The sequence below is a fragment of the Wolffia australiana genome, chromosome 19 (genome assembly GCF_029677425.1).
Source record: "Wolffia australiana isolate 7733 chromosome 19, ASM2967742v1".
NCBI classification, from domain to species: domain Eukaryota; kingdom Viridiplantae; phylum Streptophyta; class Magnoliopsida; order Alismatales; family Araceae; genus Wolffia; species Wolffia australiana.
This window is the reverse complement of record NC_135853.1, coordinates 2,803,503-2,819,010: the sequence shown is the minus strand read 5'-3', so window position 1 is coordinate 2,819,010 and position 15,508 is coordinate 2,803,503. Positions and strand designations below refer to the sequence as shown.

General features: G+C 41.7%; 1 protein-coding gene across 2 annotated transcripts; it reads right to left on the bottom strand.

The window, feature by feature from the left end:
- Positions 1–1,341: 1,341 nt before the first annotated feature.
- On the bottom strand, positions 1,342–12,340 carry LOC144715718 (cytosolic endo-beta-N-acetylglucosaminidase 1-like). 2 transcript variants are annotated; one of them, XM_078590687.1, is made up of 12 exons: positions 12,090–12,340; positions 11,253–11,611; positions 5,232–5,369; positions 3,962–4,071; positions 3,755–3,866; positions 3,580–3,687; positions 3,384–3,496; positions 3,234–3,315; positions 2,977–3,057; positions 2,816–2,871; positions 2,325–2,460; positions 1,342–2,250 (listed from the first exon to the last, which is right to left on the bottom strand). In XM_078590687.1, the coding sequence occupies exons 1-12, from the start codon at positions 12,337–12,339 to the stop codon at positions 1,543–1,545; spliced, it is 2,253 nt and encodes a 750-aa protein (XP_078446813.1). In that variant the 5' UTR covers position 12,340; the 3' UTR covers positions 1,342–1,542. The 2 variants fall into 2 exon arrangements, with proteins under 2 accessions (XP_078446813.1, XP_078446814.1); XM_078590688.1 differs by having other exon boundaries at positions 3,580–3,672.
- Between the last annotated feature and the right edge of the window lie 3,168 nt (positions 12,341–15,508).

The following is a 15,508-nucleotide window of genomic DNA, read 5'->3' as shown; positions in this document are numbered from 1 at the left end:
GTAGCATTGAGTTAACTTAGTATCGAAAGAGAAATGGGTACAATATATTGAAAGAAAATAATTTATTAATATATGAGCTCCTTGAAATGTGTTCTAGTAAATATAAATAAATACTTGAGATAATTTAAATACAAATTAATGCTTTGAACATGATTTTGCATATGGCTTGAAGTGCATCCACACAGACCCACACTGCTACCAGTGCATTTTCCAAGACATCACTGGACTGAATTTCAAAACAAAATACTGATCTTAGACTGTTTAAACATGATCAGACTGCACCAATAATAATAACATTCAAATGGGAAATTGTTCACTTAATGGCCTTCCATTCACCATCTAGTAAGAACATGGCAAAATCAATTACAGGCAATCATGCCGTAAAAAAAAAGAGAGACGTCTGAGAATCAATTTGACTCAAAACAAGGATGGTGAAACCAATTTAGTGAACCAAAAATGGAGGCTTAACTTTATTGTTCTACAAGAACGAGCTAGAAAATACTCAGTGACTTGCTTCTCCCATCTATCTCAAATGGCAATCCCCAGAGATTTCCTTTGAAAATCAGAGGTCAGGTAACATATTCTCCCACCAATTATCGAAGATTGATATGGGGAGAGAGAGAGAGAGAGAGAGAGAGAGAGAGAGAGAGAGAGAGAGAGAGAGAGAGAGAGAGAGAGAGAGAGAGAGAGAGAGAGAGAGAGAGAGTCCTAATGAGAGAGTGGGTGAGACCAAGAGAGACACACACAGCGAGGCGCTCTCCGGCCATAAATCCCCCCCCTGCCCGCCGCCACTCAGGACGCTCATGCTCAGCTGCTGGCGCGCCGACCCCTGCCGCCGCCCCACCTTCTCTGGCATCCTCTCCGCCTTGTCCACCCCCTCCGTCATCGTCAACGTCGTCCACCCTTGCTGAATCGTTGACCTCATCCGTCAACGTCAACGTCATCCCCCCTCGTCTCCCTTATCCCCCCAGCATGGGGCAGGGCGGCGAAGGAAGACGCAGGCAGTCGCCTGAGTGTCGTCCACTCGGCTACTGGCAATGAGGTAGATGGCGTTAAATGCATTCAATAGGAGTGTTAAATTACAAAGAATGATCTGATTCACTTGGGTGAATGCATTCCATGTCACAAATTTGTGTAGAAGATGTAGAGAATGTAGAAAGAGATGTATCACAGCAGGCATTCTTCTCTCAAGCAATGTGAAGCAGCAACAGTCTTACAGATGCATCAGAAGCACTTCTCTGGCAGCAGACGATCAGAGGTGCAGGACAAGAGAGGTGTCGAGAGGAGGAAGAGAGAAGAGAGAAGGAAAGACACATTTAGACTTTTGGAAGGGAAAAACACTCCCATAATGCCCTAAAGGGCACTACATCTCTATTTAACTTACAATATTGAGTCCTTTAGGACCTGCTATTACAACGGTCAATTATGACAGAACCAGGCAAAAGAACAATAACGGATGGACTTCTTGAGTCCTAACATATGAGTCTGGATAAATGATTCTTAATCTTCAGCAAGTATAGAAAAGATGGGCCATCAATTAGATCATGGTTCTTTGACAGGCAAATCCAAGGTGGGGCAGTGATCTAGCTTCTGGCAAGCTCCATCAAGACCACAAGCTTGAACGATGAACCTGACACCTGAAGCGCCTGCTGAAACCATAAGATTGTCCACAAAGAACCGATTAAGCCTGGTCACACCAAGGAATCTCACTCCGCTGCCGTCTCCCTTGTCTTCTCCTCCCTTGTTCATTATGCTTGCAAAGATGTTGTACCACAGGGCAGGGATATCAACGCCGTCGTGGTCTTTCCTCTCCCAACAGACCTCCAAAGCGACCATACGTGTGCCCTCTATGCTGTTGGCCCAGAAGACATGCTGGCAAGTGACTGATAAGGATGGACCAGATCGAGGCGAGTCAAAGTCAACAATGCCCACATGTCCAAGTGCTGCATAAAAGGAAGGAAAGGTAGCAGTGACAGCACCAGGCATGGGCTGGGCTTTGGTGCAGCAGACTGCACAGATTTCAGTGATGGCATCGCCAGGCCTTGTGACGATAGCTTCTAGAACGTCCCATTCAGAGGATTTCGGAACACAGGTTGGGTTGAGGATTTGAGAAAATTGACAATGAAAGTCAACCGGGATAGAAGATGAACCACCTTCAATGATGAGGACACTGGAATTTTCTTCTTTCCCATCTTGGGTGGATAAGGAGAGTGATAGACCGATTATTGAGCTTTGGTTACATCTTCTAACCTGTGGGAGCAAGGAAGACGAGGTAACTAAATGTTGATTGGTGTGATAATAGATTTCATGATATTGGTACTAACAGAGTATGAGACAAGCAAGGGTACGTCTCCTATGGGGAGATCCACAAGGAAGATCCTTGTGCTGAAGATGAAGTTGCAGCCCAGTTTTCCAGTGAATGTGAGGCTGCTTCCTCCGCTGTATGATTCATTCTTTAGGCTTGAAAGAAAAACAACAGTAGATCAGATTAAATAGGAGCTTAATTAGATTACATTATTACCAGTCTTTAAAGGGAAAAGAAGTCTAAGATGTGTTCTGAGGACGGATCTGATAGAATAGACGGAGACTGAAAGAAAGACGTCTTTGGACAGTAGGGAGGAAATTAAAAAGAGAGATATGGACAGAGACGAGAGAATTTGGGAGATAAAGGGACACATATAAAGTCTGCAGAGATAATTTCACAGAGAGAAAGAGATTGGAAGAGATAATTATTGGAGGGAGATATAAAGAGGGAGGAAGAGAGAGAGAGGTATCCACAGAGAAAAAATATGAGATGACAAGTCAGGAGCCTTACTTCAGTTGAACATTGATGGGTCTACCAACAGGTTCCACAGATGGAATAAGCGCAGGCTACCAAGGTGGTCAGGAATATATTAAGAATTAAAGAAACAATTCAGATCCCTCATAATAGAAGATAACTTTATTACAAAAGATGTCCAATCATTCAGTTCCTACCTGTACCGTTTGACAGGAAATATTGTTCCAAGGTTTTTCAGCGACAATGATGCCATCCATGGAGAAATGATGACCACGGCCCTGGTATATCATTCAAAAGATGGATATTATGCGCACTATAATAAGAATATTCCATAATGATATTTCAGGAGTTTTCAGAATGATAAAAAATGAAAAGAGTATTGTCTTCAGATTATACTCCATTCGAATAAGTCTATTTTTGCTTTGAACTAAATTATTTCATTGAAATAAAAAACCTGATCAAAATTTGAGAAGAACGGCAATAATTTTGGATACCGGAGTAGTGTTCCCCATGACTCCTCAACAAGCCCCCACCAGCTGCACAATTAAATGATAAGAGGACATTTCTGAATTAAGAAACAATGAAATAACATGAGGTAATTTACCAATTTGCTGCTGTCTGGAAATCTGGGCCCTGATTAGTTTCATAAACCCACCCAGGTGCAAAAATTGCGGCAGAAACATTAACCTTCTTCAATAGATCAAGGGCGATGTTGGTCTAAACATTTCAAAAACAAAAAGTTCAGTCTTAAAATAAAAAAATGATCTCAGTGATAGAAAAATTATGTATGTTTCTCTTACACTCCATTGTCCTCCTCCGTAAGTGTTTCTGCCAAAGACGTCAATACCCATGTACACATCAAATCTGCGGTCACCGGCAAAAATAGCCGAAATCTTTGGAAAATCTTCCTGGACAATGATGGAAATCAAATGAAATTATAAATGTTAAACTTCTGCAAAAGGTCTGGTAACAAACCTTCCACGTGTAGTTGACAAAAATCCCATCGCATAGGTCAAAAAAGATCTTGTTATTTGCATTCAATTGATTCTGCCATTGAAGTTTTCCACACTCAGTAACACTATCATACCTGCAGGAAAGATTTGAAGTTTACAATAAGCAAAAGAAAACAGTGAGTTACATTCACAATTGAGCATTAAAAATGGTTAAATAATCACCATTTACCAAATAATAAGTGATCCAGTGTTGGCCTCATGCATGGTTTTAGTTAGATGGCCGAGGAACTCCACCAAGATTGGTATCTGAGCCAAGTCGAGCTTCACCTCCATATTTATCTGCAGGATAGCAAGACATGATGATGGACTCATGCCAATAAGGGTTGGTGCTCGTCAACATCGACCATCATCATTGACATTGAAGATGATGCTGATGTCATGTATTTTGGGATGGTTGAAGTTGACGATGATGCTGATGGGATACCGTGAACGGTTGATTTTTTTTTCAGACAAGGTTCTCAAAAAACCTAATTAAATTAAATTGACAGGGATCACCAACCCATCAATGTCCTGTCAACCTGTTAAGATCCCCGACAGAATCAGCTGAATAGGACGGAACAATAGGTAGACAACTAAAATATGAAGATCTCAGCTCAATATTCAAGATCTCGCCACTCAAATTGCACGGAAAATATAGCGATCGCAGTTTCCAAATAACAGGAAGAATCGAACACGCAACTTTTGCCAGAAACAAGAAAAAGGAACAGTTACTAGACAGAGAGAGTATAATAACTGCTCTCCAGTCTAATTCTTGACTGCTGCTAGTTGGATCGGTCTTCAGCAGCTCCATGCAGAAGAGGATCTCCTTCCACACAAAAAGGGGAATGATATAACTTCTTGATAATGCCGACGAAAGACACCCCCTTCTATATGTCAGAGATTTATCACAATGTCAACAACCATAGTTGACGTTGATAATAACGACAAAAAAAAATTTGGACCAATAAATGATTCATGTTGATTTCAATGCCTATTCACATTGACACCACCATTGTCAAATCCTCAACATTATCAAACTGTAGGTCCAAAAAATTTTAATTGTTAGTTTCTTCAACGTCAACTATAGAGGTTGAGGTTGACGCAACATTGTGAGGTAAACAATCTGTGTCAATTTGATTAAACTAGGTTTTAAAACTCTTGTCTCAAAAACACTGACCATCAAATTTTTTTTTTTAAATGAACACTGACCATCAATATCATCGCCAACGTTAACCATCCCAAAGACATAGTTGATGTTGACGAGAACAATGACAAAAGCTTCTTAAAACGATAGATAATTGATGATGATGTTGACGCTTGTCGACTTTGATGCCGTCATTGTGAAATCATCAATGTTCGCCGTCAGCATCAGTGGGAGGTGCCAAACCCAAATTGCCGAACAAAATTTAAAACTTCTATTCAGTATAAATGACAATTTGTGGTAATGAAGATAGAATTACCAGCCAACCTTCGAAGCCTAGAGAGGCTGCTATCTCTACCAACCGCTCAGCATACATCTGAGCTGAAATCGTTGATTGCAGCAAGGACTGGCATATATCTCTCCCTTCATCCCATTCGAGGATGAATGTTCCCAGCACCTGATAAAAAAAATATAGAGAGAGAGGAAGTGAGAAAGATAGAGAGCTATAGAGAAAAAGAAAGTGAGAAAGATAGAGAGCTACATAGAGAGAGAAAGTGAGAAAGATATAGAGCTACAAAAAGAGTTAATGAGAAGGCTATATAGAGATAAAGTTAGAGCTAAAGATGCAGAGATAGAAAGTTAGTAAGGAAGATAGATGGCTAGAGAGAGAAAGTTAGTGAGATGCATTGAGAGATAAAGAGAGAGAAAGTGAGAAAGAGACAGGGAAGATTCTATAGAAGAGAAAGCTTTTTTTGATAGAGAGCTAGAGAGACAGAGAGAGTCAGTGAGATAGACAGAGAGCTAGAGAGAGAGAAAGTTAGTGAGAAAGACAGTTAGAAAGTGAGATCGTTAGCGAGAAAGACAAAGCTAGAGAGAGAGAAATTTAGTGAGAAAAGACAGATAGAGAGCAAGAGTGAAAGTTCGTGACAAAGACAGAGCTAGAGAGAGAAAGTTTGTGTGACAGATAGACAACTAGGGTGAGAAAGTGTTACAACCCCTGGGTCAACGAACAAGGTTGTAGACTAGAACCACGAACTCAACAATAGTCTGGATGAAAACAAAAGCATCTAGCGATGAAGTTCATAGAAGATAGCGTGGGATAGGAACTACGATCACACCGAATCGGTGGGATCGCCCTGGAAGGAATGGGAGGATCTCCCAAGCCAGCCTCCGTAGCTCGCAGTGCCGCAGCCTCGCCAGCCAGCCTCTTTCTTTCGCCCCCCCTCCCCATTCCTTCTCGTCTCTTTTTGAATTACGGTTGCGTCTCTTCGTCTTCCCTCCGCTGCTCTGCACGTGCGAGGCGGAGACGTTTCTTCCTTCGCACGTAGGTGCGTGGAAGAGTTGTATCAATGCTCCCCTCCTCGAGTAGCAAATTGTCCTCGATTTGAAAATTCGGGAATTGGCGTTGCAGGACCAGGATATCCTCCCACGTGGCTTCAAAATGGGGCAAGTTTTTCCATTTCACCAGAACGAGCAGACCGTCCTTGCTTGCCTTGGTAGACAAGATAGCTTCGGGATAAACCTGCCATTCCCAATCAGAGGAAAGATGAGGTGTTAGTGGCGAAATAAGCTGATGATCGCCAACCGCTGGTCGCAATTGTGAAACATGGAAAACAGGGTGAATTGATGAAGATTCTGAAAGATCTAATTTGTATGCCACAGAGCCGATGCGTTGAGATATCATAAAGGGGCCAAAAAATTTAGGAGCTAATTTCTCTGAACTCCTTGCTAAAGTTTTCATACGGTAGGGGCGAATTTTGAGATAAACTTTGTCTCCCACTTGATACTGTACATCACGACGGTGCTTATCCGCTTGCTTTTTCATGTAAGCTTGCGATTTTGAGAGGTGACCTTTGAGTTTGTCCAATGTAGCATCTCGCTCCTGAAGCAACTGGTCCAAAGAGTCAATCGGGGATGGTTGAGTGCCGTACCGGATTAGTGCTGGAGGATCGCGTCCATACACCACCTTAAAGGGTGACATTTTGATGGCGGAATGGTAAGATGTATTATAACTATATTCTGCCCAGGGAAGCCACTTGGCCCAAGTCTTGGGGCACTCCGAGGAAAATCAGCGTAGATAGCATTCGAGGCTCCGGTTGGTGACTTCAATTAGTCCGTCCGTTTCTGGGTGGTATGACGAGCTTAATTTAGTCGTAGTGCCTTGTTGTTTATGAATTTCACGCCAAAAGGAGCTGGTGAAGACGCTGCCTCTGTCGGATAACAATGAGCGGGAAATTCCATGTAATCTAATGACTTCTTTTATGAATTGATCGGCCACTGATTGTGCTGAAAAAGGGTGTTTGAGCACAACAAAGTGGCTAGATTTGGATAATCTATCTACGACCACCATAATCGAATTGTAGCCAAGAGATGTCGGTAACCCTTCGACAAAATCCAGGGATATGTCTTCCCAGATGGAGGTTCGAATAGGAAGAGGTTGAAGTAGACCTGCTGGGCTCAAATTAGACGACTTGTTTTGTTGACAGACTTGACAGTGGGATACGTATGATTTAATCTGAGTCTTCATGCCTTGCCAATAAAGGTGCTGCTGAATTCTCTTATAGGTCTTTAGAAAACCGCTGTGTCCGCCGATTTTTGTATCATGAAACTCCCGTAATATTTGGGGAATAAGGGTGGATGACTGGGAAGCACTAACTTTTTCTTGTAGAAGAGAAGCTGGTCTTGAACTGAATAATTGGCATGCTGCTCCTCATTTGAAAGTATAGCGGCCCTGATTTTGGACAGTCTGGGATCTGCGATGATTTCTTTAACCAATACTGCCTTGTCCAGCCAGTGAATTGTTGAGATTGATAGGTTGGAGATGCTAAGTTCTGCCATAGATCGAGAGAGAGAATCGGCCACTGTATTATTTTTTCCCTGCTTGTATTTAATCTCAAATTCGAAGCCCAGTAACTTAGCCACCCACTTGTGATACTGCTGCGGAATTTCATCTTGTGCATTTAGGAATTTTAGACTGAATTGATCGGTGTAGATATAAAATTTTTGAAAGAATAAATAATGCTTCCATCTGTGTACTGATAGAACGACTGCCATCATTTCCCGCTCATAAGCTGATTTGGCTTGGGCTTGAGCCGATAAAGCTTGACTGAAGTATGCAATTGGATGGTTATCTTGGGTCAACACCGCTCCGATTCCCACGCCGGAAGCGTCAGTCTCCACTACAAAAGGCTTAGAAAAATCAGGTAAGAGTAATATAGGGGTCGAAGACAAAGCCTGTTTGAGAATATTGAAAGCCCTTGTTGATTCTTCGCTCCATACGAAGGACCTTTTCTTTAATAATTGGGTTAAAGGTTGAGCTTTAGAAGCATAATGAGCCACAAAACGTCTGTAATAATTCGTTAGCCCCATAAATCCTCTTAGTTGCTTGACTGTTGTAGGTATAGGCCACTGAAGAATCGCTTCGATTTTGTCTATATCCGTCGATACCCCTTGGTCCGAAATCCAGTGACCCAGAAAGTTAATTCTATCTTGGGAGAACTTACACTTTGCCAGATTGACCCACAGTTGATGACTTTTTAGTAATTCAAAAACTTCGTGGAGGTGCTTTTCATGCTCTTTATTACTTCGACTGTAAATTAATATATCATCAAAAAATACAAGGACAAATTTGCGCAGATGATTTCTGAAGATGGAGTTCATCAGTGCTTGAAAGGTGGCAGGGGCATTAGACAACCCAAAAGGTATAACGACAAACTCATAGTGTCCCTGATGTGTTTTGAAAGCTGTTTTTGGTATATCTTCTGCATGCATACGGATCTGGTAGTATCCTGACTTAAGATCCAACTTTGTAAAAACTGTTGACCCATGCAATTCTTCTAGTAGTTCATCCACAATAGGAATGGGGTACCTGTTGGGAATTGTAATTTGATTTAAGGCCCTGTAATCGATACACATTCTCCATCCCCCATCCTTTTTCTTAATCAATAATGCCGCGCTAGAGAAAGGGCTAGATGAGTGTCGAATGAATTTCGAAACCATCAATTCTTGGACCAATCTTTCCAATTCATTTTTATGCAGATGTGAATAGCGGTAAGGCCTAAGATTAACTGGTTTGGCATTTGGGACGAGGTGTATCTTATGTTCCCACGGTCTCTTTGGGGGTAGGGTATGGGTTGGGGCAAAAACAGTAGGGTAAAGCATTTCAAATTTAAGAAAAGTGGAGTTTAGTTGGAGGTGCGATACCGTCAAACGATCTGGGTTGCATGCGGCATGTAGTGCTCGGAACTGCCTTTTACTCTGAATGATGGCCTGAGTGTTGTGTACAGGAGAGACTCCGTGTGGAAGCAAATCTGGATCCGACGTGAGAGAATATATGTGGTTATGCCATAGAACCTTCAGCTTTAGTAGCTTGTAGTTGCTGCAGAACCACTCCAACGACTTCAGCCACTGTACCCCCAATATTACCTCCATATTGCAGAGGTATTGGTATTAAATCTTGTTTAATCTGAAGACCCTGTAGGTAAATAGAAACATTCAAGCAAAGGCCTCTAGAACGTTGAAGTACACCATTGGCTAAGAGTACGTCAACTGGCGCCCCTTGAAAAACCGGAATCGATAACGATGTTACCAAATCCGAATGAATAAAATTGTGAGTGGCACCTCCATCGATGAGAATACGGACTCGTCTGCCCTTAATGCTCCCCCACAATTTGACTAACCCATTAGGAGCCATTGATTGAGAAAAGTGAAAAGAAAGCTGAGCCGTAAAAAGAGAACCTTCAGTGATAGGGGTCTCGTCCGTCTGCATGAGATCTTCTGTATCATCCGCTGATAAAGAATCCTGATCGCCATCCAACACCATAATAAGGTTTAAGTCCCGACGGCACCGATGTCCCGAGCGAAACGCTCATTGCAATAAAAGCAGAGACCTTTAGATTTTCGTAGCTGAAATTCTCCTTCGGTCAATTTCAGATTACGTCTTCTATTGGCCTTATCTTGTGGGGTTTGTGAATTCGCTGGGGTTGCGGGAATAATGGGCAGATTCGCATTGTGCTGAGGTTGATTTTGTCGGCTTGATAAAGGAACTTCAGCGGATCCTGGGTACACCAGCTTCTGATGAGAATTCCAAACTGTGTTTGGGTAGACATTGACGTCTTGACGGGTTTTCCATAAGACATCTAGATCCATTTCAGCTTGAATAGACAAATCCATGATTTCTTGAAGACCAAAAGGGCGATACCTTCGTACCTCAGTGCGGATGTCGGGTCTTAGCCCGCGCAGATAGGCCATCTCCTTGATTTTCGGCTCTATATAGGGTAGTTGAGCGAGTAGACGCTCAAACTCCGCCCTAAAATCGTGGACTGATCCGGTTTGGGTTACTTCCATCAGCTCTTGATACAACCCATCGGCAGATAGTCCATACCTATTCGAAAACTTCTGCTTGAAGTCTGCCCAGTCTCGAAATCCAGCTTCCTTTTCCGTGCAAACAAACCAGTTCTGTGCCGAATTATCGAGATGTATAAATATGAGCTGCATTCTGTCGTGGTGGACCATGGGATGCATACGAAAGAAACGTTCCACACACGTGAGCCATCCATCCGCATTTTATCCTTGGAAAATTGGTAAGTCTCCACGCTTGAAACGATGATGATCTAGCCTTGCTTCATAGGGAGGACCCTCTGGGCGTCCCTGTGGGTGTCTTGCAAACTCCTCGCCCTCATCAGCTGGAGCATTCTGTTGTGGAATACCGTTGATCCGAATGTTGATATTTGCGATCTGTTCCATCAGATGTTCCAGGACGTTTGTCGTTCTTCTCTGAAACTCTAAATCAGTCCTCTCGTTTCTCGGATCTTGCTCCATTCTGTGGCTTGGCCGAGAATCGGTGGCTCTGATACCAATGTTACAACCCCTGGGTCAACGAACAAGGTTGTAGACTAGAACCACGAACTCAACAATAGTCTGGATGAAAACAAAAGCATCTAGCGACGAAGTTCATAGAAGATAGCGTGGGATAGGAACTACGATCACACCGAATCGGTGGGATCGCCCTGGAAGGAATGGGAGGATCTCCCAAGCCAGCCTCCGTAGCTCGCAGTGCCGCAGCCTCGCCAGCCAGCCTCTTTCTTTCGCCCCCCCTCCCCATTCCTTCTCGTCTCTTTTTGAATTACGGTTGCGTCTCTTCGTCTTCCCTCCGCTGCTCTGCACGTGCGAGGCGGAGACGTTTCTTCCTTCGCACGTAGGTGCGTGGAAGAGTTGTATCAGAAAGTTTGTGAGACAGATAGACAACAAGGGAGAGAAAGTTAATGATAAAGAGAGAGAGAGAGAGAGAGAGAAAGAGTTGGTGAGAAAGATAGAGAGCTTAAGAGAGAGAGTGGCAAACCTTGACACCATGAGTATGGGCAGCATTGATCCAGCATGGAGGGGGAATAGTAACCAGTTTGTGAGAGAAATAGACAAACACATCCATGTGATGCCACTGCCAAAGTGTATAGGCATTGGAGTTGGACCCTCCTTGGACCCACTTATCGTCTCCATATCCCCCTGCCATGTCATGGCAGACGAGCAGCCTGCGCCGTTGTGGAAGAACCACATCAGCAGACAGAGGAACAGATGCCTTGATGTATGGGTAATGGAAGGATTCCATGAATGATCTCGCCGCCAGCAAATCGAGATCTTCGATGGCGAAGGCAACCGGCAAAGAAGGTTTTGATGGGTCCATTCTTACCCTGTTCTTCAAATCTACAGACAAAGAATGTGAAATCCAATGTCTCATTAATGTAAGGTGCCACCATACACGATGAATTATACAATGAACTAACAATCTACGAAGTATTTCTCATGGATAAGTTTACTACAAATGAATCATTACTGTTCTCCGGTGACTTCTATATAAAAGTGATTCATTCTTCACATAAGCAAACGCATGGAATCGTCAAGCACGTGGTAACAAGTGCATCATTAGGATCTTCCTTTTTTTTTTTTTTTTGAAACATACAATTAGGAATGTCTAGCTTTATTGAATGAATGAAAAACGAGATGACGGATAAAATTTTGCGTGACCAAGTCATCAGAAGTCAGCTTGGACGAATAAGCAACAAGTTTTGGACTATATTGTTTTCTATGCGTTCTACTCCAAAAAAAGAACCCAATCATCAAAGATAAAAAACCAAGAAAATTTTCTCAACGAAAACAAGTAATGATCTAGGATAGGATTAACCTATGTGGGAGGTGCCCCCGATGAACATATACCCACCTGAAACAGCAGCTCTCAAGAAAATTGATGAAAACCCATCGCAGAAGAGAGCACAAACAAATGCAAAAGACGAAGCTTTACTCGATGAGTTGATTTCTACCGGGCGATTAATGCAAAGGAATACAAAGACCCACTTGAAAAAACAGCTCCCAAGAGAATTGATCAGAACCCATCGCAGAAAAGAGCATAAACAAATACAAAAGACATTGAGCATACAAAACTTTACCCGAAAAGTTGATTTCTGGCGAGGGATAAATGCAAAAGGCATACGAAGACATGAAAGCATGTCTTTGTTTATCTCAATGTACTATCGGCAACTAGTCATTGCTTCTTGGATTAGACACCCTCATTTTTTCTTCTTTTTGGGCCCCCCTTTCTCTCTTTGTTGAGTCAACTGATATGATTCTGGATTAGTATGCAGATACCAATATCAATATCCAATCGTCTCCCTTCTGCCCAGTTAGTGGGCAGTCTAGTTAGGGGTTCTGACATTGGGATGGTCCAAACACTGTGGTTGGGCAATTGTATGGTCATTGTGCGGTGTGGTTCAAATTTTTTAACCTCCATCTGCCCATCCCAGAGTCCATTCATCCTGCCCACTGCATGGGGCCTGGTGCAGAGCGAATGGGCAGTTTTAGTTGGTTATTGAATAATGAAATAAGAAATAGAATGATGCGGCTGATAGATTAGTGGATGTTATGTAGGTTCAGTATGTGAGGTCATGAGTTCAAATCATACATAAAATGTATTTTTCGCATTAAACTTAGTAAATTAAGGTGATTATTGGGCTCTCCCAGTTTGAGGCACCTGCGCTCGACTAGGGTCCTTTGGCACGGGCCATTTGGGGTGTAGAAGTATGGATTTGTGCTCCACATCTGCTCCACACACCGTTCGGTGGGTTTGGGCCAGCCAGGCATTTACCCAATAGGGGAAAATTTTCCGACCACTTCACGTGCCCATCCTAAGTCCAATACTCCTGAGGGATTTATCAACAAGGCTGATCATAAATACACAGTCAAATCTGTCTTCAAGACTTGGGAATTTTCACTTGAGATTTGATATATCACATCCTTTATTGACCAAACCCACAGGACCTATTCCATGCTCGAAAGTCCAACTGATTCAGTCTCTCAACTAAGGTGATCACATCAAAGGCAAAATGTGAACCAGGAAAGGATAAAACCAAGCAAGTTATATCCAATGGTCGTTCATAACAGAACCCAAGTCACAGTCAACTACCTTGGTTGACCTTGGTTAACTTCTTCACAAGATCCAATTATTGCTTCATACTCCTTTTGGGTTCTCCTACATCTCCTATGCCCATTTGTCCATCTATGTCGATGAATGCAGATTGCGTATATAATTTTAATGTTGTTGTAATTTTTAAATTTGCCTGAATCAAATAATTTTGATAAAAATAGAAACTCACTTGAATGTATAATGGGAGCAAGATCTTCTCCACAGGGACTGGCCTTTAGAAGTGTATTTAATTTGGGGTATGGTTAAGAAGCAATAATAATAATACTAAAGATAGTGAGTATAAGAAGGAATAAGTAGTTAGTAAGTAAAGGGAATTTTAGGTGAATAAGAGAACTAGATGTGAGAGAGTATCAGATATTATTTATATAATTTTATAGATACTAGAAATAATAAAGAAGTAAGAGATGGAGTAAGAGTTATGGTTAATTTTTATAAAGATCATTGAAGGTCTAGAGAAAATTAGTAAGATATAAAACATAGTAAGATACTATTGATAGAAGATAGGAGGTTATTTATTTAATTAGTGGTAAGTTGTATCTTAGATAGGAGATGGGTATAATAATAATGAATATTAATACTTCATTAGATAGTGACGAGTACTTTTATCCTTAGTAATTTGTAAGGATTTAATAAATAGGAATAGTTGTTTTAAGAAGAGGAAAGGAGAAGAAGAATGGAAATAGAATTTTGTTAGATAGGGACAGATTATTTAATTATGTATAGATTAGTGAGCTAGAGAAATATTTATATATGTTAAGAGATGAAGATTAAGATTAAGCGAGTTAGGTAAGAGAGTATAGATGTTATCTACCTTTTTAAGAGGTTATTTAATTAGATATTAAGGAGGAGGCTGAGATAATTTAGATAGGGTTAAAAAGAGAGAAAGTTTAATGTATATATATACATATATATATATATATTCCTATGGTGAGTGGTAGTTAATAATGATAAGATGCGGTTTATAGAATTTTATATATAATAAGTAATTTTAGTATTTTTTACGAGTTAAAATATGGAGAAAGTAAGATAAATCGAGAAAAGTTCCTTGATGCCTGGCAAGCATTTGTCGAAATGTCTCAATAAAGCTAACTATCGATCAACAGTCAAAATGGATTGCAACATGGATTTCTGTCAAGAAATAATGTAGAATCGCAAATATAAACTAGATATCTACCAAAGAAAGTTTAGAGGATTGTCAAGCACACCCTGATTTGGGCTGCTGAGAATGGGGATGCCGTTGGCCGTCCCCTGACCTGGGTGTGCATCTCAGCCATCCTCCTCCATGCTGGTGCACTCCTGAGATAGTCTACTCCTTTTTTAGTGCCTTCTTGAGAGAGCCAAACCTTCTTGGAGGTGTCACAACCTCCAGTTTGGCTAGACGAGCTCTGGCCTGGTCTGTTATCGCTGACAAGAGAATGGATCGGAAGATGTGGAATTATGGGGTATAAACCCCCTTTTAAGGATTCTAGAGGGCCTCAACTGGTCGTGGACAAGCTTTATGTCTAGGGGGGCCCTCTAGTGGCCGTAGATGGGCTCTAGTCCCCCTCTTCTCGCCAGAATCCTCCGTCCGGCCAACAGCCAAGGGCAGGGATGGATGAACTGCCCCTGGCCGTCTGATCTTTGTGATAACTTTTCCAACATCTGCAATTAAATTGCAGCCACGGACCCTAGTTAATATTATGCACTCGTCTTGTCATGCCAACATCCTCTTTAGTTTTCCCTATCACTATTGGCATCCGTGATTCGCCCTTGGAGGGTTCCCTCTGTCCTTGTCAGCCATCGTATCCAAACAAAGCTCTAGAAAAAGAAATAAAAATAAACAATGGATAAATATAATGTGGAGCATCCAAACAAAGATCAGTCGATCCCAATTGAGATGCTACTTATGAAGCAGCCCGTGTGATGTGGGCTTCAGGATGGGTCAGCTCAAAGCCCACTCTTTGCTTCTTTATTATTTTCTTTAGATTGTGGCTTGTTGGGCCGCGATCGATCTCCTTTCTCATGGTCGGGCCTGATGTGAATACGAAAGATATGTTAGTTTGGAGATCCCATATCAAAAAATTATAAATAAGTTTTATTATATAAACGCCATTCAATATTTATGATTGAAAAAAATATCTGAT